Here is a 23,338-nt window from a genome sequence, read left to right as displayed (position 1 = left end):
AAAACCTGCCAACTTTTTTTTTGCTAACTTCCCTATTTTGTTTGTAATACTAGTTTTAAAAAATCAGAAAAACATTTAAAATTAGCAGTACACACTGTTAGTGTTAGTGTATTATTGTTAATAACCTAATAACTTAATTTTTATGTTTTTTAATTACTTAAATAAAAACATAATGAATATTTATATAAAAAAGCGGACATTGTTCATAGTATAGGTATTAGGTAGTATTGTTTTTTTTTTTTTGAGTCTATGACCAATTTCATTACCGTCAAAATAGAACGGTTTAGTTTTTATAATATTATTATCATAAAGTAAATAAATAAATGTAGCCAAAATAATTGCGAATAGACGCTCTGATAGTGTAATAAAAAAAACCTATTACCAATAAAGTTTCCTCATTATTGTACTAGTAACTAGTAATGTACACAATATGTGTACTACAAGCTTTTAAGGCCTCAGTTGCAGAAGATTTAAAAATGATTAAAGCTATATGCTTTGTATATGGTATAGCTTTGTTATATTATAAATAATTTATTATTATACACGTGAAGTTTAATTATAAATTGGTTTAATTTTTTAAGCACATTATTGTTACAAACTATTATATTATATTATATAATAGTATTATACTTTCAATTAAGAACTAAATTATAATTATGGATTTGGGTTTGATTACTCTTAAGTATAAGTAATTTAAATGCTAATAAAAGAAAACAGTTTTTGTCTTTGGAAAAGTTTTCTTTTTCTTAAGAGTAGGTATAGAACCCGGTCTGGACATTATTTAAATGACAATTTAAATACCTAATTATTTAAGACACATTAATAATCTAAAAAAAAACCTTAAGTAATTAATAAAATTGTATTCTTATTCAAACGTATATCTAAATAATTATTTCAAATAATTGTTTTATTTGGGAGAATTTAAATAAAAAATAAAAAATAATTTAATTAAAATTTATACTACAAAATTATATTAAATTTTTTCATTAAATGTCCAAGGCCATAATACTTCAAGTCATGTCATTAAATTACAAATTAATCTCATATAGACTGTAAGATTTAGGTGTACAAATTTAGGTACTATATTAATTGGGATTTTTACTTATTCCTATACAGCATGTATAATATAAAATATAAATGTATTTCTAAGAAAATAAAAATATTTCTACAATACACTGCGAGTTTTAAAGAAATATTATAAGAAATAATTTATAAGGTATTATGTTATTATGTCTATATTTTTTTAAGACCACTAAAATAACTTGATTAATTAATAAAGATATTATATTATTATAACATTTATGTAATAATAATAGGTATGTTTTTTTTTTAATTCAGATGCGATTTGCAAGAAGCTAATAAGACAAAAAGAGAAAAATGGAACAAAACCTGACGTCAAAACTTGTGTAGTTTCATAAACGTATAGTGAAGATAATACCTGCCGATTGTTTAACGTCCAAGTACACTTTTACTGTACTGGTTTTTAACCGGACTTTGTAAATTGTATTATCATAAATAATGTGTCAAAATATTCTTAAAAATTATTTTTAAAACTGTAAAATTGTTGTGGATTACCCAATAATTATGTCTTCAAAGTACATGTTATCATATCAAGTTTTAATTTATAATGACTATGATTATTATATTATATTCCATTTGGTTTGTTTATTATAACTTGTATTAATAGTTACCTGTGGTCATTGTTTATGAAACATGATACATTTAATTTCCACCTAAACCGGTTTTCAAGACGCGTATATTGCTCAACATTTAAATTTATTAAGTTTTTATTCTTAGATTAATAATAACCCATTTGTGGTACTTAATATTTGTATCATGTTTTTACCATTAAAATCAAAACAAGCTTGTTCTCGTAGAAACCATATCCCTTGAATACAAAATGCACTATATAGTATTTGCCCGTTATGTTCCCCTATAAAACCATAAAAGCTCTAAGCTAAATTTACATTCAAAATCAATCACAAAAGTTACATACGATTATTACATTTTTGTAAAAAAATAACAAGGTCCAACAAATAAGTAAAATTTTCCTTTTCGTTGCAACTTTTAAGATTTCTCAGCAAGTTTTTTTCACTGCTAACTCCATATTTGTTTACAATTTAAGTAGGTGTACTTGTAAACATAAGCAAATGTATAGTATTGTTATTATTATTAGGTACTTCTAAGTAATCGAAATCCACAATTTTGAAAATACCTGCATGCCATGTGTCCTATTTTCTTTTTGTTTCATGGTTTGCTAACTTAATTTACAGCTCCATGCAAACAGTTTGTTGTAGTCTCAAAGGTGCTATACATTCAAACCTATTCCGTCCTTTATTCTAGCTACCTCTCAGTCCCTTGGCTACTATAAAAACTTTTGAAGCCAGTAAAATATAGCACAATATTTCTATTAGTAATTTTATCTTCGTGAATAAATTACCAGCCAAATCGTTTTTTGATATGCTATTCATCTTGAGCAGCTTATCCCAATTTTTGTACTCTTATTTTATTATTACATATTTTTTTTTTGTTAACTAAAAAATACATTTAATTAATTTTTAGAAGATGTACTAGGTTAAAAAAAACTACTATATACTAGGTACGATGTACTAGGCTAATATAATTATTAAAAAAATAGTTTTATTTGTAATGTTTTAAGTGTTGTTCATGAATTACTATATATATTTATTAACTTATAATTTTTAGATTCAAAGATGAGCTAAATGTATTTTATTGTGTACCTATTGTAATTTTTTTCTCCAATAAAACTGACGGTGTTGATTGTCTAGATGATATTACTTTACATTAAAAATAATTTGCTTTTACATTTTGATTTAAAAATTATTTAATTGTTTAATAGATTTAGCAAGGCGTTATTATTTATCAAATGTACAACATTTTGTATAATAACTTAGTAGGAAATAGGTGGAATTTTTGAGTTCGTTTATTAAATTATTTTTCGATTTTCAGAAGGTAGGTTGCAATATAATTAATAATGCAGTTTTACAAGGAATGACTGCCAAGAACTCAGGCTTCGGAGAGCCATTTATAGATAAATATATAATGAAATAAAAATGGGACTTACCGAGAAATTAATCTAAGATAGGATGGAGGATGGTTTATAAATAATGGACAGGTTAGGTCAAAATGAAATATATTAGTATAGTTTGTTCCGTTTACTTATTACAAATCTACTATTATATTATTATAATTTATAATTATAATATAATATTAAATATATTATGTATATGACATACATAAGTATATTAGTAAATGCTTCGGTATGTTAATTTAGCGTGATCATTATTTATTCTATATGCTTACTATAAAATTATTTATTAAAATGATCTCCAAACGTAAAACCAATATTTAGTGAACCTAGTATAATTGAAATTTATAATAGGGTTTCTACAAATACCGACTTAATGATTCTTATACGGAAGCTGTCTTGATAAATTTTAATTTTAACGCTTACACAAATTTACCTTATTACGCTATTTGTTAAAATTAAAAAAGAACATAAAATTCCTTATTTCATCCTTTTTTAGCCTGATGCATTGGCTACTTAAACAAATTATTTGGTAATTAGGGATTTTTTAATTATGGAGTTAAAAAGAACATTAACGTGATCTCTCTAAAATGGACTTTTAAGTTCACTAAATATTATAATACTAGGTTATATTAAAAGTGAATTATTAGATTTTATAGTTGATATATTATCATCCTTAAAATTATGAAGGAATTTAATACATTCAGATAAACATCAGTTATTGGGGGGTAAATCTTATAAAAAAAACCTAAAATTAGTATGTTAGAAACTGTTCTAGTATGTTCATTTTCATAATTATGTGTTTATTAAGACTCTTGGCACAGAGTTGTATTTTCTTTGGCTTTTAAAATATAAGAAATAGATATTATGGCTTCTAGAGTCATAATAAAATGTAATTAATTAAAAATTAATAGGGTCGCGGTGAAAACCCGTTTTAAATATTTAGATGTCAAGTGTTTTGATATTCAAACACTTTAAATATGCACATTGTATGAGGTACACAAATATAATATATGTACATGTCATATATTAAAGATTATAAAAGCTAGAAATGTATATGAAAGGAAACTAAATTTACAATATCAAATTGAGTCAGTTCACAAATTTCCCATACAATCTAAATTAATTAAATTAGCATATTTAATACATTTTTATGATGAAAGTTAACGATAAATATTGTATTTAATACATTCCACCAATTTATTTAATATAACAACTAGGTACTTCTCTTTTTTATTTTAAAACTCAGTATAATCTTAATATATAAATATTAATTTATTGATATGATTAGATAAATCTTATCTGTGGTCGAACCGGCGACGGTGAGCGTTATCACATTGTCGTATTTTACCTTCCTTATATTTAACTAAGTAATAAGTATAGTTTATAGTTTATAATAATTAATACACAGAAATAGAATAATGGCTTTTACATTATTATTTATTATTTATAATATTCTGTTGGTGTGTTTGTGCGTCTGTATATTCAGTTTCGATTCAAACCGCATTGGTGTAAGGTGTATTTTGTTTTTGTGCAATGTGAATAATAAATTAATAATAACGAGAAAATCACTCGTGGCTTACTACAAACTTATGAACAGAAACATAGTTGTAATTTCTTGTACAAAGACGAAAGACTGTTGGACAAAATTGAAACACAGTGGGACGATTTTCTCGTAGTTTGTGTGAAATTTCAGTTGGTTTGTGTAAAATTTCTGTCATAAATTTGTAGAATAACAAAATACGAGAAAATCAAAGACAATAATTATTATTGTTTTCGATTTTCTCGTAGTTTGTGTTAAATTTCTGTCATTTAAATTTGTCGAGTTTAATGGTGCGACATTTGTGTTTTTAGAAAACAAGTCCCTTCTGGCTGACGATCGCCTTTGTTGAAAAATGAGTAAGTTCCACATTCGTTATGCTATAATAATATATTAGGTATTCAATTATTTCTGTTGAAAAATAATAGTATGTTTAATTTGAGTTAAGAACTTCTTATCAAAAAAAATCATTACCTCGAAGCCCAGCTCCTTTTTTTTTTATGCAATTGTTTGTACTACCATTCTATAGTGTTCTTAACACTGATTACGAATCTGAAGTTAAAAATCTACAGATTTCTCTACCTTGTTAAAAGGTTATAGCTACTTGAACTAAAAAGTATTGTTGTGCGATAAACTCTTGCAGGTTGAAAAACACAGCCGTTTGCTTAATAACACAATATAATAATTATTTGATCACAATAAATTATTTTATGTGTCTATTTCTAATTTATGTCTACATTCTCATTATTTTATTTTAAAGAGTGGGTGGGAAGTATTGGTTCAGATTTGTTAGGTTGGTGACCACTTGCACAGCAGTATCATGTAAGCTTTTTTATTCCTTTTAGATAAGCTATTTTTTCCTCTGAAGGTTTAGGACTGGAATCGGCTCCTAAATTTAGTTGGCTTAGGGAATCCATAAAGTAGTGGGCATATTGTAGTAGCTTGCAGCTGACAGTCGACTCGCTACTACTGGATTATGGAGCAGGCATCGTGCGCAATGATAATTTTCAAAGATTGAGTAGCTATAAGGTTTGAACCAGAGGCGCCAGAGGATTCCTTGCCCAAAATGACCTTAAAAAAACGTACCCGGTAAAGTGTACTTAATTCTACCACATTCTTTTATAACTTTCTACATTTCCCTTTGTATCGTTCAATATGGTAAAAATAGCCACAGAAATATCCAATTTTATTTATTGTTATATTTTAATATTGAGGGCCTTCACTGATTTATCAATAATAAAAATAATGTGTAGATTGCTGGCAGCTAATAAGATAACCGATTACAGACATTTTATTACAATTATAATGTATATATACACACACAAATATTGACAAACTTTAAATAGGAATACCGAATATGTGCCAAAGTCAGATATGGGTAGTTTTAATAAAGTAATTAAAATGAACACTGAACTGAGTTATGAATTATATGTTCTATTAATAAATTCACACAAATATTTCAAAACAGGCTGACACGAAGATGTCTGTACTCTGACCATTTAAATCCAACTTTTCAAGAGCTGCTCCCGAGGGCTCTTATATAGGCAAATAGGAGGAAGTTCTCTGGATAATGGACTTTGGTGCATCATTCGGAGGCATTTTTCAATAATTATTACCTTAAAGAGGCATTTTCGCACAATTGATTTTATTAATATTATAGAGTGCCTAAAAACTACCTATACAATTTAAAATGATGGGTTTTTTGTTAATTTGACTGACATTTGATTATTATTGTTACGCTAGGGGTCCTACAATATTTACATTTGACATTTTTTATCCTAGATTCGTTCAGTATACTTATATTTAATGATAATAAAATTATCTTTGACCGTATCGATAATTTATTCAAATAATTGTATTGTTTAATGTTTAGTCCTGATTCTAACAAATTTCAAATAATTCTAGATGAGCTTCACATGAATTCAAAAAACGAGATCAAGAAAGTGAAGAAAAATTTGGACATCATTTGTGGTATTTCATCTGAAGAGAAAAAAAAACAAATACATGAACACTTGATAAACCATATAACCGTAAATTAAATACATAACATACTGTAACATACAAACTCAAGCTAAAACATTATTATTTTACCTTTTAGGCTTTCATTGATGATATAGTTTTAGAATCTAACAAAGATAAACAAAATATTATCAAAAAAATTGAAGATTTATTGGTTGAAAAAGATATTTTGGAAAAGGTATAATTTTAAAAATGGATTAAACATTTTAAATCAGGGCAGCCTATATATATTTTGTGTACTTCATTTCTATTGTTGCAATTGAGCATTAGTCATTATAATTAATGAATAATTTATTCATATACCCATAGGAACTTCAGATGAGCATTCTTGTTGATGATCATAATAATGATGCCACGCCCTTGATTGATGTTCAAATAAATATTGCTAAAGCGTTGAAGGGATGTAGAAAAATCAAAGAAGAATGTATGAAAGAATTAAAAAGACTTCAAGATAATGTAAATAAATTTTTCTTGATCTACAGTTTTTATTTTTATCATCATACATTTTTTTTAAATTTATGATTTCTTTTTTTCATCACAACTTTTTTAAAACAGCCGTGAGCCATATCATTTATTAAGTTCTAAATGTTATAAGATATTAGAACAGAAAATGACCAATCTGGTGAAGATGTATTAGGTCAATAAGTTAGTTGTATATTATAAAAAATGATTTAAAGAGCAATTTACATTATTACTGGTGACCAATATAAAGTTTTAATAGTAAAATTAAATTAATAGGGATTGAAAAATGTGGACAAACAACTTGTGGCTAACTACAAACTTATAAACAGAAAAATAGTTGTCATTTCTTTTACAAAGACGAAAAACTGTTGGACATAATTGAATCACAGTGGGACGAAATGAAAAACAATACAAAATCTCCACTGAATATAAAGGTATCAGTTAAATCATTTTTCGTTATTAAAACTTATAATAATTCAAAAAAATATTTATTTTTAAATTACAGCCTAAAACTCAAGTTTTAAATAAAGTTCAATTTACACAAGCTGTTGCTAACAACAAAAGGAACATAGCCACAATATCTGGAAACCACGCATTTAAGGTCCGTAAATGAGCATGGACCATGAAGCAGCTCTGCCTAGTGTAAGTATACTTGTGATTAATTAAATTTAATTGTCACTTATCTATTTCGTTTTATTTGTTGTTGTTGTTCAGATAACACCCAGAAGGGACTTGTTTTCTGAAAACACAAATGTCGCTGTATTGGTACCATCATATTCTACAAATTTATGACAGACATTTTACACAAACCAACTGAAATTTCACACAAACTACGAGAAAATCATCCCACTGTGTTTCAATTTTATCCAACGGTCTTTCGTGTTTGTACAAGAAATGATAACCATTTTTTTGTTCATAAGATTGTACTAAGCTACAAGTGATTTTCTCGTATTTTGTGAAATATTCACATTGCACAATAAACAAAATACACCTTATACCAGTACGCTTTGAATCGAAACTGGAAATACACACGGGCAAACTCATTTTTAATAAATAATCAGGGTTTTTGTATAAATTTTTTATTTTTTTGTCAATATGATTTCGTTAAAATTGTTTTTTTGTATTTGATTTCTGGATACTAACGTAGCTTGTTTAATGTGTATATTAATAACTTTTTTAAAGTTTTATGTTATGAGACTTATCACTAATGTTCAATCAACTATTCTTTGTATTTAAGTATATTGTGAATCTAATGTTTGTTTTTTATTATAAATACAAATTGTAAGTTTAATATTGGACATTTCACTATTAATATTTTTTTTATAAAAATACTAGCTGCCTGTGTACCCGGCTTTGCTCGGGTCAAAAAATATAATTGTAACAAAGTACTTACAAATTACCTATACACCTATGTATATTTTTTATTTGCTTAAGTTGTATGATAACTTAAAATAGATTTAAAAAATGAAGGCATCATTCATATGAGTATTATATTAAATGTGGAATTTAGGTAAAATAACCAAAACAATATTTAATTAATATTACTTTTACTTTTTTTACTCTGGGTAGGTATTTATTTAAAAACACTATTACAAAATTATGATTCTAAAATATATGTGTGGTATATAATCGTTAAATGCTTGCAAACTTAGTCTCAAGTGATGCGATAATGAACGAACAGCATTTCATTTATCTATATATATATATATATAGATAATTTGTTGTATCATGTTTTAATTTTGTTTTTCGCGTAACAAAAAATCAAACTACTCAAATACATAATAACATTTTTTTAGGTTATACTGTAACTATATTTATTTTTGATTTGGTTTTCTTTTCTATGAAATGTATACTAATTATTAAAAGTGGTACTATTAATTAATATTAATACAAATAACTAAACAGTATTATTAATATTTATATATTAAGATTATTCTGAGTTTTAAAATAATAAAGAGAAGTAGTTGTTGTATTACACCAATTGGAGGAATGTATTAAATACAATATTAATCATTGACCATCATAAAATTATATTAAATATGCTAATTTAAATAATTTGGGTAATTTGTGAATTGACTCAATTTGATATTGTAAATTTAGTTTTCATTTAAGTTTCTAGCTTTTATAACATGTATATATTTGTATACTTCATACAATGTGCATATTTTAAGTGTTGGTGTATCAAAACACTTGACATCTAAATATTTAAAACGGTTTTTAAAACTGTTTAAAGATGATCACTAATTTCAAGTAAAAAACCCCATTTTCGTGCTCCAATATCATAATTAATGTAATTTATTAATGTTACAAGCTCAAGTGAAGAAACATTTTGAGTAGAAGAAAACAACTCTTTAGCAATAAGCAGTAGAAAAATACAAATTCGACTTTTGTTTGTGTGATTTTTATTTTAAGCCACGATTGTATTATTTCTTTTGTGTTATGGTTAATAATATGCAGCCAAATCATAAGATTGACCAATAATTTGTTCAGCAATCACGCGATATTCCTGTTTAGCTGTCAAGTTTCTCTAAAAACATGTTAAAAAAAAGTGTTATCATAAAGATAACAAATAAAAACTAATATGTTATCACTTATCAGTAATTAGATATGTTGTTCAAAAATCAAAATAACGTTGCTTATAAGTGTTAAAATTAATATCTTTCGAGTATTGTGTTCTACGTTGTTGATGAAATAACATATAATATAACACAGCACGTTAGTATGAAATGGAAATGCGCAAAAAAAAGGTAGTAGCGAAATTATTTACTTATCATGACGTGTTGCTTGAGTTTATCTAGTTCAGTTTTTTTTCTTCTAATTTTAGGGCGATCGACTCGATTCAGAAATTTGCCGGAACACTATTTGGCGCTTAGCAACATATAGTCGCCTAACAGTGGTGCTGCTGCAGTATATTTTTAACATTCTCATTGCAGATCACAACGCTGAAGGCGTATTTATATCGCCTATATTAAGGCATGAAGATACTACAGCTGTTGGTTGTGTGATTACCCATTTACTGGGTGGTTTTCTCCGCTGGGACGCTCAGTATTTTTTACATATATTCAAATATGGCTATACTTATGAAAACACATTGGCGTTTTTTCCATTTTACCCGTACACGGTCCGATTATTAACATCTTACGTTCCTGGTAATTCTGTTACAGTCTTCCTTGTTGCAGGTGTTGTCCTGAACAATATTATATTTATCGTCACTGCTGTCATTCTATTTGATTTGACATTGAGCATGCACAGAAATGCAGTATTTGCCTATAATTCAGCAGTATTATTTTGTTTAAATCCAGCAAGCATTTTTTTCTCGGCCCCTTATTCGGAATCGTTATTTGCATTTGCCACATTTCATGGGATGTACAGTATTTTAAACGATCAAATCTGCAGAGCGTCAATGTTTTTTGGCATTTCTGCCATGACTAGATCGAACGGTATTCTTAACGTCGGTTTCTTTCTTTACATAATGATCCATTCTGCTGTAAAAAAAAATAAGATAATGCTAAAAGGATTTTTAGGTCTTTGTTTTGTCTTGCTTTGTTTTTCGTTTTTTCAAATATATTCGTACTATAAATACTGCATTTCACAGGAACCCATACAGGATATTGATGTAATCGAATTTGCCAATAAAAATAATCTCCTGATGCCAAATAACCAGACAATGTTATCGTGGTGTGGCAACCGCTTGGCGTATTCATATGTTCAAGATAAATATTGGAATGTCGGTTTTTTGCGATACTTCCAAATTAAGCAAATTCCTAATTTTATTCTAGCTTCTCCTTGCATATTTGTAATACTCAATTTTGGATTTAAATACTTCTTAAACAATGTTCATGCCTTGATAAACTTAGGTAAAGGCAAACCGGAATTTCCTTATATAGTACATGCGGTATTCTTGACAATATTTTGTTTGTTTTTTATACATGTTCAAGTCACCACTAGGATGTTAGCGTCGTCTAGTCCTGTTTTATATTGGGCGAGTGCATATTATTTCAAATTTCCCATTTTTTTAAAACGAAAACTCGCCTTTAGTTGTATATTTAATGATAAAAACTCGAGCTTTATTTTTTTGTACTTTATTTCATATTTTCTTTTTGGTACTATTCTTTTTGTTAATTTTTTACCATTTACATAAAAAAACATTTATTTAATAATATATATATTAATTTGGTTCTCTGTTATAAATTACATTTACATATTGTTGTTACTATAAATTAATTTGATCTCGATAAAATTATAATTATATGTATTTTTATAATATTTTAATAAATGATATTTTAAATGTTTTATATTTTAATAGTTCTTGAAAATAACCAGTTAATATTCTTAAGGCTCCTACAAGTATGGGTACGCAACATTTATAACTTAAAAATAAGATTAACTAATAAATTACTGTACCATAAAATTATAGTTTCAAGTAAGAAAATCTTACTGAAGGTAACTTTTTTATAACTAAAAATACTGTTTTAAACATGTACAAAAAATGAATTTAGACAAACATTTTTTTAACTTAGATAGTTTAAAAATTTATCGTTTAAAATGTATTTTAAATCACTTCTTTATTCAAAAAATATTTAATCAAGGTCCAAGTCGAGCAGTCTGACCTAGCTTAGGGTTTGACCTAGCTGTATATTTATATACAGACTGCATAATATTTAAAATTATAAACATTTAAAAAATGTGATTTAAAATAATACATAAGGAATAAAAAAATGTACTCATAAAAAATAAATATTTAGTTTGATAAAATAATTTGAAACAAAATAGTAAATAACTGTGTTATAAATAATCAAAATAGAGAATTGATTATATTAAAAATAATTTTTAATTAATCTAATCTTGTAAATAGTTATAAGAATAATGTCCAAATCTCATTTCTTAAGGTAAAATGTATTGAAAAATTGTAATTGATGTTTTATTGATCATCTCCAAACTCCAATAAGAGGTAACAAAACGACGTTTTTTTTAACTTTAAAGTTTTGATTCCTAAAAGTATCTTCTGGTTCTTTATTATTTGCAATTTAATGATGATAGATGTCGGTTTAACAATTTCAAATGTATTTGAATACAACAAAAATGATTAAAAAACAATTGCGTTATTCTTCAATTTAAAGATAGCTTAGGGCCTTAAACTCATTGTGAACAGTCTTTCTTCAAAACAACATTATTATTTTTTAGTACATTGTTTATGGTATTCTAAGCTTATAATAATTAATGTATTTTTTTACGAGTGGTGCTGTACAGTGTATAATTTCTATCAAGTTTAGTTTTAAAAGTAGACTTTATTGTTACTTATTCTTGCTAAGAGATGGCGCTATGTGTAATGCATTGCAAAATATTAAGGATTGCTTAGAACAGGGCTCTAGTAATATTTTACTTAAATTTAGTTTCAATCTTAATAATTTAATAATAGTATGTGAAGATATAAGATGTGTACGTATTATGTACTCATGTATAAAAAGGTCTGCTTTGTACTGAGCTGAAATAAAATTGATTGAATATCCAATGCAATTATGTATTGTCTAAATATCTTAACCATATAAGGTATTCATTTTAAAGTGAATGAATACATTAACATTAGTATAATTCAAATAAATTTGAAAAAAATTAAGACATTGCAAAATGCAACATTATAACTTTAAACAAAAAATTGTCTACATATATTCTACCAAACAGAAAACTAACACATTAAGATATAAATGTTCTTTCTTACAAGTATCTTCTTTCTGTATAATTGGTGTAACCACCCGCAATATAAAAATATCTAATCCAAAAATGTCGCAAGGTTAATTTGGAAATTTATTTTTTATAACATGTTCCAGTGTTTATAATCAGATGGCAATGATAATCTTCTTTATTCTTTAACGGTATTATGTAAAGAAAAATACTTTTTGTACAATTTTTTTATTCACTACTTTTTCCTTCATCATTTTATTCAATTGCTTTTTCATACCTTAAATAGATAAAATATAAATTGAAGTTTTTTTTATAAATTTTGCAAGTACACTGCACAAAAATTCTTGATTGACCGTAAATGGAAGTATTCAAGATTAATCGAAGATACACGAACATATTTTTTTTTTAGTGAGGGATAATTTTAAAATATTTTGGACTGACCTAGTGCAAATGTGTAGTTTTGCTTAGGGTTATCTTTTTAAAAATTTTCACACAAACGTACTGTATTAGTTAATAATATAATAGGACAAAAATAAATAAATAAATAATAACCATTAATTTTTCTGAAAAAAAATATTATTGATTCTTACTAAATATTTTTTGTTTACAAAAACAAAAAATTCTAATTAGTCTTACATACACATTAAAAATAATTATATTCAATACAATATTCTTATCAATACTAAAAAAAAAATGTACAACAATGAATTATTCTTATCATTACTTATAAAATATTTTTAACAAGTATATTTAAACAATTTCTATTTACATATAATAGAAAATTTCATTGTTTCTAAAAATGATCGTGAATTATACATGAATGTATAATGTTAATAAATCTATATTATAATAAAACACATATTTTTTTTTTTTTTGGATGGAATTTGAAGAAAATTAGTGATATACGACAAAACTAATAGGTAAAGTTTAAGTACAAGTTAACGAGATGAAAAAAGTTTTTTTATGAGATGTAAATATTGAAAACAAAAAATTCAATACATATTATATGATAAGCAATTTTTTTTTTCATTGGTATTTTTATTTTTACAATATAAATTTGATGTAGGATGCCTATGCTTTCTAAGACTTGAACTATAATTTAGGCACAAAGGGAAAACTTATTTAAATATAATTTATTTAATTTATATAAATGATAAATATACCTACTTGTTTAAGTGATCGGTCACAATAATTTGAACATACTATTCACTAGGTAGGTACTTATAGAAAATACATAAGTAGGTAGTTGTTGATTGTATTACGCTAAAAATGGATGTCGAGAAACCTAGTATTATTGTCGATATCAATAATTAATAATAATAATAAAGGTACATTTAATTTAATAATAATCAATAAATACAATAATGTTTTTAATAGGTCTACGCGCTAAATTTGAGTGAAAAATCTTCGCGACAGTGTATTGCTATAATATAAAGCACCATAAACTGTTTAATAATAATAGCCACACGTTAAAAATGAAATAATAAAACGGGAAGAGATTATGCCCAAATCGGTGTCCCGTTCGAACGGACAGAGCACAAATATTTTATAACGTATATTATTTCATTAAAATAAAAATAGTAATAAATTAACAACTACATTATCACAGAAGATAGTAGATAAAATATGTTTATATCGTTAAAAAGTTTCGATCGCCGTCTGTCGATTCCCGAAGCTTAGGCAGTCTGTATGTATTTCTAATAATTATTAACATTAAAAGAGTACAATCATAATATTATTATGTCCTATCTATATAGCCTACAAATAGGTAAAACGTTGAAAAACCGTATTTTAAGAAACTACCCAGACGACGTCATACTGTTTTTTTGTTGGAGGTATTGGGAGATGGTAAGATGACGGTGGATGCTTACAACGTTGGGCTTGAGTTTAATTCGTTTGAAATGAGACCTTGGGAGATGCCCGTTTCGTTTTGCCTCGAGCTACTGCATTGCTACACAACGAAGACACAACACGATTAGATAATTTCATTTCAAATAGTTCAAGTCAACTTACAGCTTGTTTTTTCTCCCATGATTTCATGGCGCTCTTGTATTTCTGGAATTCATGGCACCAGTCCGAGTACACCCGGTGGTAGTCCAGGGACCGAGCTGGAGGCGAACATCGGTGGGCGTCTACGGTCAAGTTGAACGTGCACAACAGCGCACCGGCCAGCTGACAGTCATAACGACCACCGTCTTCTTCGGATGCACCCACGATGACCATACCGCCTTCGACGGTCGCAATGTATTTTTCAACGCGACTATAAAGCCAACAAATGACAAAAATTATCAACTACAGAGTGACAAAAAAGTGACGATAATTGCGGCGATAATATCAATAGTATAACAGTACCTGAACGACACCATGTAGCGACCCTTTTCTTTGCTGTGATGATACCAGGTGACGGGGTACACCTTGAGCACTTGGGGCATTTTGACGAAACAGCTAAGATGCACGCTTTGCCCGAACGTCACCGTCAGCCTCTTGTTGACCACGGAGCTTTCGCACACGCTACGCGACGAGTTGGTCACGTCTTGAAGGAGTCTACAAGGACAAGGGCGCGGAACCGGTTGAGTAAAGTTTACAAAAACAAATTGCACGGATGTCTTAGAGTGTAATAGTTACCCGGGTTGATAGGGTTTGCAGGTCTTAGTCTGTTTATCCCAGCCGCAGTAAGGGTCGTGAACGCATCGCAGACAGCTGTCGTACCGGTGTGTACACATGGACAAGTAGATCTGCCTGACGCTTTCGTCGGACGCCACGTACAAGGCTTTGTGCTGTAAACAAATAAATGCATTTTATATTATATCCCAACGAAATCAACTAAAACAAATAACAAGAAAGCGTCGTTTGGTTGGTTTTGGGATCTGCCGGACGTTCGAAATCGTAGAGGACAAACTGACTGCCGATTTTGGGGTCTTACGGACGTGCGATAATGTAATTTGATTTCTGACCCTTCTCTGTCGCCAATGCGGAATACATAATTTAACTGCATTCACGAAGAGAAGCAATGCTGCGGATCAGCTTTGTTCGTCGAACGGTGCCCGAAACCGGGAAACCCGATCAGAGATTACCACCACTTGACCGAGGGTCTTATGTACGAGAAAACAATAATCATATTTCCTATTACAAATAGGCTATGAGCCCAAGTACATTTATTTATATATATATCATATTTGTATGTATCAGACAAGAGAAAATGGATTCGGCGGCGGTGGTTTTGGGCGTCGAGTGTCATTCGCAGGTAACGGCAGCAGGACAATAGATACCACTTGGCAAAGGCGCGCGAAACCGATGAGTCACGACGTTGTTTGCAGGCTTGTTAACGGGGGATTACTAATCGGTCTTGTACATCATTAAAAGCTGGTAAGACCGATTTTTTCCACCCTCGTTACCGCTAACTACAACACCAACGGTCAGCGGTGCGCTAACAACCTTATAGAGACGAATGCTTTCTGACAGATCGTCAAAGTGAATGTTTGGCCAATCTTTAGCAGCACAAGAAAGACGACAAATTCGTCAGAACGATTGAGCCACATAATATCGTCGATATCGTTTGATGGATTCGGATTACAGACTTTTAAATTACAATAATTCGTTATCCTTGTCTCTGGTTCCAAAATCACGATTGGGCGTCGCGCATCAACGCCTCCGAGGGTAAAAATATTATTACATTACCGTCCCCTATTAAATTGGTATACAACAATACCAGGAGCGTCGAGGGCGATGTAGTCGACGAAAATATTGTATACCTCTTACAATGGACGTACGAACCTTTTTTGATATTTCCATGGCTGTGATGGGTAGTCCAGGCATGATGTCGAAGATGTCGAGGAGAGCCGATCCCGGTATTCCTTCGTCGTTGTACCACTGCACCACTTTGTACACGCGGCCTTCGTCTAAAAACACAATTCATATAAGTAAAAGCGGATGATACAAAATACACATTTACACTGGATGATGCTTACTGGTAGCGGCGTAGTAGACGGTGTAGTGCAAATGGTTACCGAAAACCACGTAGTCCAGGACGTCAACCACGAGCCGGGTGAAGAACAAGTCACGCATGTAGAATACAGGCTGATTGTCTTGGTGAGCTACGGCTTCGTCCATGAGCGGATGGCCACGGATGAAATTCAAAACTGAATCTAAATAATAAACAATAATATGATCGTTCAATCGAAATTCTCAGACCAACTTTGAGTGAATAATAACATATCCATAATAAAAAAAAAGGATTGGCTATGTGCTTGTTACCCGGTAGAGTCTCGGTGTCGTTGACGCACTGTCCGGGTCTCGGTTCGGGTACTTTGGTGGTCAATACCGGTAGCCATGCCGATGTCGAGCTGGCCTGCTCCTTGAAACGACCAGTGAACGCGTGTTCGACGTCTTCCAGACGGAACGTACAAATAGCAGAGCCCATCAAACCCGTGGTGGAAGTAGTGAACACGCCGTAGAAGAGAGAATCGTCGCCCGGCACCTTGTAAATGCTTTCTGTGCGACAACATAATTACAAAAGCGTTAGAACCATAAACTATTATGTGTTGGTGTTAAGGGATATTTGTTAACAAAATAAAAAATAAAAATACTCACGAATCTCGTTGAAGTAGAACGGATACTCGCCGGGAATGGAGCAGTTCAGTCTGGCCTTGAGGTAAGTGGCCCAGTTGTGGTTGAGGATGTTCTTGCCGCCCGTGTCTTTCTTGCACACTCTAGCTACCCGAGAAAATATACTCTTGCCACAGTTGATGTACTCGACGGCGGTCTCGCGGAAGAAGAAAAACACATATTGGCCTATCTCGTATGAACCCACAAAGTCCGGTTCTGTAAATAAACAATTACACTACTTTAGCGGCGAAAATACAAATTTCAACTCTCGTTCAAACATAAACAATTTGTTGTAAATATAGATTTTTCTAAATCGCAACGTGTCAGTATCGAGTGGGTTCGACGGCAAAGAGCTAATTGAGTTTTGACTAATTCGGCGGGTCGATTGGCGAATATTAAAAAATATCATCTGGGGTGACTTTCGAGGGGTTAAAGTTAGCTTGTGTGTGTGTGTCCACCGCTAGGTGTTTTCGAGGGTATTTCGTACTACACCCATGCGCACATATACATGCATGCAATATTATACAGACGGGTTTTGCGACAGCTGGGGTGGTCTTTGATACAGTCACTTCGTTTATGCTCGGCCGAGCGTGTGACAGTTTTTTTTCTCTCCTTCTCTCTCGTAAAGGGTGAGCCCGCGTTATCTTCGGGAAGTCAAAAAATATGAATCACCGACGAATGTTCTTCGAGTCGGGGGAGGGGTGGGGGACGGTCGCAAAACATACGAGACTTTGTGTAGAACCTGTCTGCCCGAAAAGCCCTGGGATTCACGTTTTTAACCACCCGTATGTACACACACTGTATACATACATAACGATATTATATTAATTGTTTTTATCATCGTTATCAGCTACAATACCGGCAAATTGCGCACTTGCCAGGCTACTGCAATGACACGGGCGATTTTAATCGCAAACTCCGTCGCCGCTATATTGCCTACACAATAATAATAACAGTAGGTACATGTGTATTGAAGCGGTTCACCGGGTGTAAGCGATTCGTCGGTTCATCTCGACACAAAAGCGGGTCCTTTGAACTTGCCAACTACTACTATAGTGTTGCTGACAAATTACTATATGGATGGTGTCTCGCAAACGATTACCGACACACGTAAAACGGATTTGCATAATTCTCGCACAGCCGCTGTAATCCTGTACTCCGCCATATTGTCGGTTAGCTGTTTTTTTGCCCGAGGTGTTTTTTAATTTTTTTTAATAATCATCAACACCGTATGCACGTCGGTATAACAGTGCACGTAAACCGGGTTGTGTACATAATATCAACACGGTTCTTGCTACTTGGACCCTTATACGCGGTGTTTGCCTACTCGGGGCTGAGTATGATATTATTATATACTGCGATATAATAGACAATCACGGGAAAACGACGCGACGGCGGAAAGGGTGACGTCGGTTCTTCTGACGGGGTTCGCCAACGAAATATATATATATATATATATAATATCGGTTCGTCATCTCCATTGTGTTACGTTTTGAAGAATACCATAGAGAATAATGTTTGCCGCTATTAGTTTGATTTGTGTGTGCAATCGATCGTGGCGGGATTCGAGATTTCGATTTAAAAGTTTGCTAACCAAAACGCCAAAATATGTCCGCATATAGACGGAATAACATAGTAAAGAAGTTGGTCGGTTTTTCTTTTGAATTTGAAAAAAAAAATCCGTCAACAATAACGACAAACAATATAAAAAGTTTTCCCCGTAGTAGTAATCCAAAGATTGGAGTAGTTTATTTTCCATCTCGACGCTGTCGGTTTGTTCGAAATGTGACATTTTTCTTCGCGTACAAACAATATTTATAGTTTTAATGTTTTTTAAACACACTTTTCGATTTCAAAAAACTATTTCCACCGTTCCGAGAACCTGTAGTGAAGAAAGTATTTTGTGAAAATCTGAGCGTTAGCAAACGAACGATTTGCAATATGTTATGTTGTGAGCCTTTTTCCGATTTCGTTAATAATTGTCAGTTAATAGTTGTGCACTTTTAATACTATATTTATTTTCTCAGTAGGGGTAAAAAAAAAAAAAGCTTGAAATCTGTAGTAGAATAAATGGCGATCCCTTTATTTATTGGCGTCCGGTGTATTTTTTCTGCATTAAACTATAAGGTCATTTAATTTAAACGTCGTCTTAACGGAACGTAAGTAAAGAATCTCCTTTAAAAAATATAGTTGTTGACATTTGAAAAGGGGGAGTTGCCAGCTCGAATAAAAGAATAATTCGGATATGTATTTTTGCTCGACTTTAAATTCATTTTATGTTCTATGCGAATATCTTGGAGGATTAATTTGAAGTCGTTTCACTTCAGTCTTTACCCTCGTCTAAACGCTTTTATAACCCCCGTACCGTAGTAGTTTTGAATTAAGTTTGGCCCGAAGTAAACTGATAGTGTATTTAATCCCGAGTTGATACATTTTTAATAAGTTTAAGTACCCTTTAAATCCCGCACAACCGCTATTGTTATTGGACGATTACCGTAATTGCCGCATCGTGGAAATCTTCTTTTGTACAGCAGGTCTAAAGACTTCCATTATCACGTTTATGGGCAATTCGAAAACCTGTGCCAAATTTACAAGGTTCTTAACTAGAATTAAACGTATTGTAGAATGGAAATAAAAAGGCGAATTCCTATGCAAAAAGTCGCAATCAAGTCTTAAAAAGTCAAAATTTGGCACTAATTTTTTTTTAATAGCACCTGAAACATTTTCGGTTTACCAGTTTTGTGTAGAGAATAAATAAAACACAACAACACATTTGTGAGTAAATACTAAATAGCAACTACGGTGTATCGTAATATTATGTTTAAAAATTTAACCCAGAATAAAAAATTCACCGTAACAGCTATATTCGGAGTCCTGTAGACTCCTTAAGACGAAAAACGGAAGTGAATTTTCCCCGTATATCCCCGTGCGGTGGCTGTTTGTGTGTACGGAAGACTTAGACCTGTACGGAAGTTGTGTACAGACACAGTGGCCACCGCCGCCGTTTAAGACCGTCGAATTAACAAAATACAAGAATGACGGGAAGACGGTCGCGGTGGGGGAGAACATCCCGTAGGAATCTAACCGAAGCGCCAGCGGAGATCTCTCTGCACGGCAATTTATCACCAGCCTCGCACTGTCACGTCCCGTCAGTTATCCGACAACGACGGATTATACACATGCTGAGGCCACGGGCCCGCATTACATATATGCGGCAGTGTAGTTCTTAAGACGTTTCCAACTTTTTCCGAAAACCTCCCCCCGAGGCGAATCCGGAGCCGCGCGTTTTTATCCTTTGGTACGTGTTTGCGTTTCGAAATTACACGAGCCAGCGCCAAAAGATTTGCATTTAAAAGCAGAAAAAAAAATGTTATCAAGTCATCGCTTAAAAAAGCGGGACACAAAGATTGTGAACCGAATCTTAACGGTCGCACGGACGAACTATGTACTTACTGTCGAGCCAGTTGGAATCGTATTTCAAGGTGCGCTTGAAATTGAATTCTTTGCGTCCCGTTGTCTGGTTGAACATGTCCGTTCGGAAAATGACAGTGTCGGCCTTTGTGAACTCTGCGTTGGTGCCACTGTACAGAGCCGGTAGATTGCCCGGATTGCCCTTTTCCACCCAAATGGCCGTGGAGTTGTCGAGCGGATCGTACGGGCACTTGGCCGTGCCTATACCCACGCCGGGCACGTACTCGTGTCTCGGCAGATGCGTCAGATTCGACTGCAACGATAAATTGCAAAAATATAAGAAAAAAAAATAAAGCCAATGTTCAATTAGTCATATAACATTGTACGGTGAACTCACGTAGACCACGTAGTCTTTGGGGTTGTGTGCGTTCGTGCCACACACGTATATCCGACTGCCGTCGCCCATGGGCTGGATGACTCGAATGTGATTGCGGCAATCAAAATTCTGTAAAAAAAAAAAAAAGAAAGTACAAAACATTAAAATGTATAATATTACGATTGATGGTTCTTTTTTTTTTTGCATTTTCCGGGGATCGCTTTGATCCGAGACGACAAATGACGGCGGCGAGGTTTGATTAAATTATTTTCAAGCAATCTTAAATGTGTATAACAAACCAAAAGGAAAGTTGAAGTTTCACGAGCCGTGACGGCGGCATACCGACACGGACAAGGCGAAAGGAAGAAGACAAATGGAAAACGGCATGTCGTCGTCGTCGCTGGTCCTCTTATACGAATATGGATTAGGGTAGCTCTGCGTCTCGCGACCACTCTATGCGATTGGGGTCCAGACTACATAATTACTTTGCAACTTTGCTGCTTCTTTTTATTACCATCTTTAGTAACCCCCTAAAATGTACACGCTTTCAAACAACTAATCCAGCTTTGTGTCCAAGACATAGTACAGAATTATAAGTCGTTTTCAAAACAGAGAATATAATTTTGGTAATTCCTCAGGTTAACCTTCAATACAGATATACGAATTGAAAAAACTACCATATTTTTATTAGAAGTTTTAACATTAAAAATATATATGTTTAACGATATACAAATGTGTTAAATACATGTTAGTTTCGTACAAATTATCCAAAAAAGAGTAAATGTAACTAATGTAATAAACGTCTGCTAACATGTAATTATTTCATGTTTTAGATTGAGTAGGTGGTAAAATAATACAATTATGTATTTTACAATTACTGACCAAATGAATAATAGGTGAAATAGCTTTCAATTATTGTTATTGAACAGTAAGTGTTCTTTTTCAGACCTTATAGTGAGTAGTTTTTTAATAAAAAAAAAAGAAATACATAGAATTATAGACAAATGTACATTAGCGCGGTGACTGATTAAAAATGTCCACATCATTTGCGCCAATAATGAATGTGACACCGCGCTATGACAATGCAAATAAGTCTAACGTCTTCATCTCTCAAAAAAGTTGTAATCAGCTAATGGACGTTGCTTTGACCTGTTCACGCGTTGTTTCCATTTGGAAAACTCATTTATTTTTCTATCCTTATTTTTCATTAGCACAAGTCGATATCGTCGACACGAGAAGTGAGTAACTAAACGGTTTCTCACGTTCTAGAACGATCGTTTTTCAATTTGACTACCTGTAAATTTACTTGAAGAGAAATCATGATTTATCACGCTCAAATGCATTTTGTTTATACATATTATTTATAAATTGTACTGTTAATTATTGCGGTAGAATTCAATAATATTAAATAGTGATATGGTTTTTATTACTTCAACTAAATTTGGCGTGCTGCTATAACTATATAATTATTAATTTTTGATAGACTGCTAGAGTGCTAATGGCTTCAAATAAGGAAATAAATAATTATAATTTTATTTTATTTATGATTTCTTTGGCCAGGTTAAAAAGTGTTCTAAATAATGTTGTTTAACGATTTATACAACAATTTTCGTTTAGTGGTATTGTAATTAATTTTTGTAAGAATATTTATCTTGCACTCTATTGCCCATTTGGATGTAAATTTATTATTTTCAATAATTAAAAAACATAAATTATAAAACAATGGTTGTAGTGTGAATGTCGGATGTAAAATGTACACCTTTTTTTTTCTTATGTGAAATTATAATATGAATTCGGTATATGAACGCCGAACGAGTTACGATCGAACGCAAAATTAGCGAATATGCGAATATTTAGCTTAACTTCTATTATTATATTGAATAATTATTATTATTAACGTGCGAGTGGTGTTTGCAAACTTCCATTGAATTCAATCGGTCGGTCTGGCGAATAATTCCGAGCGGATGTTTTGCGTTGTTGAACCCGGCATCGGTCGGGTGGTAGTAATAACATTATCGGTAAGTCGTTTTTTTAATAACCTCACTCACATGCATTCATATTTCATACATTACACACTGTAATGCGATCTTCCGATCCCGTTTCGCCCGATAACCGCACACGGCTTGCCGATGGAAATATATAGTGTATAATAATATATTTGCCGGCTAAAACGGAAAATTTCAATAACGTGCCG

At 31.4% G+C, this 23,338-nt stretch overlaps 4 protein-coding genes across 12 annotated transcripts in view; 3 read left to right on the top strand and 1 right to left on the bottom strand.

The window, feature by feature from the left end:
* The window catches only part of LOC126846875 (ankyrin repeat and death domain-containing protein 1A-like), a 44,573-nt gene extending 42,080 nt beyond the window's left edge, over positions 1-2,493 (top strand). For all 3 annotated transcript variants that reach the window (XM_050586714.1, XM_050586715.1, XM_050586711.1), the window contains one exon: positions 1,339-2,493. In XM_050586714.1, coding sequence (XP_050442671.1) covers positions 1,339-1,418 — 80 coding nt within the window. In that variant the 3' untranslated portion in view covers positions 1,419-2,493. The remainder of the gene's footprint in view (positions 1-1,338) is intronic.
* A 1,917-nt stretch (positions 2,494-4,410) lies between these two features.
* Positions 4,411-8,368, top strand: LOC126846881 (uncharacterized). 5 transcript variants are annotated; one of them, XM_050586727.1, is made up of 8 exons: positions 4,411-4,560; positions 4,904-4,948; positions 6,495-6,619; positions 6,688-6,786; positions 6,918-7,064; positions 7,347-7,504; positions 7,576-7,712; positions 7,785-8,368. In XM_050586727.1, exons 2-6 carry the CDS (start codon positions 4,945-4,947, stop codon positions 7,446-7,448), a joined length of 477 nt encoding a protein of 158 aa, XP_050442684.1. In that variant the 5' UTR covers positions 4,411-4,560; positions 4,904-4,944; the 3' UTR covers positions 7,449-7,504; positions 7,576-7,712; positions 7,785-8,368. The 5 variants fall into 5 exon arrangements, with proteins under 5 accessions (XP_050442684.1, XP_050442682.1, XP_050442685.1 ...); XM_050586725.1 differs by having other exon boundaries at positions 4,411-4,727; XM_050586728.1 differs by having other exon boundaries at positions 4,411-4,748; positions 7,576-7,671.
* A 1,308-nt stretch (positions 8,369-9,676) lies between these two features.
* LOC126846879 (GPI mannosyltransferase 2) lies at positions 9,677-11,365 on the top strand. The gene is made up of 2 exons (XM_050586721.1): positions 9,677-9,817; positions 9,895-11,365. The coding sequence occupies exons 1-2, from the start codon at positions 9,797-9,799 to the stop codon at positions 11,209-11,211; spliced, it is 1,338 nt and encodes a 445-aa protein (XP_050442678.1). The 5' UTR covers positions 9,677-9,796; the 3' UTR covers positions 11,212-11,365.
* A 2,300-nt stretch (positions 11,366-13,665) lies between these two features.
* The window catches only part of LOC126846871 (semaphorin-2A), a 247,954-nt gene continuing 238,281 nt past the window's right edge, over positions 13,666-23,338 (bottom strand). For all 3 annotated transcript variants that reach the window (XM_050586705.1, XM_050586706.1, XM_050586704.1), the window contains 10 exons: positions 21,166-21,273; positions 20,811-21,081; positions 17,343-17,573; positions 17,007-17,243; positions 16,721-16,897; positions 16,527-16,651; positions 15,378-15,529; positions 15,105-15,296; positions 14,766-15,012; positions 13,666-14,703 (listed from right to left, as the gene is read on the bottom strand). In XM_050586705.1, the coding sequence (XP_050442662.1) occupies positions 14,620-14,703; positions 14,766-15,012; positions 15,105-15,296; positions 15,378-15,529; positions 16,527-16,651; positions 16,721-16,897; positions 17,007-17,243; positions 17,343-17,573; positions 20,811-21,081; positions 21,166-21,273 (1,824 nt within the window). In that variant the 3' untranslated portion in view covers positions 13,666-14,619. The remainder of the gene's footprint in view (positions 14,704-14,765; positions 15,013-15,104; positions 15,297-15,377; positions 15,530-16,526; positions 16,652-16,720; positions 16,898-17,006; positions 17,244-17,342; positions 17,574-20,810; positions 21,082-21,165; positions 21,274-23,338) is intronic.

The sequence above is a fragment of the Adelges cooleyi genome, unplaced genomic scaffold (assembly GCF_023614345.1).
Source record: "Adelges cooleyi isolate 19-005CV unplaced genomic scaffold, UGA_ACOO_1.1 ACOO_flye_CR_arks_rails_tigmint_CR_PRNA_9, whole genome shotgun sequence".
Taxonomy (NCBI): Eukaryota; Metazoa; Arthropoda; class Insecta; order Hemiptera; family Adelgidae; genus Adelges; species Adelges cooleyi.
Note: the sequence above shows the minus strand (reverse complement) of the source record. Positions and strands in the feature narration are given on the sequence as shown.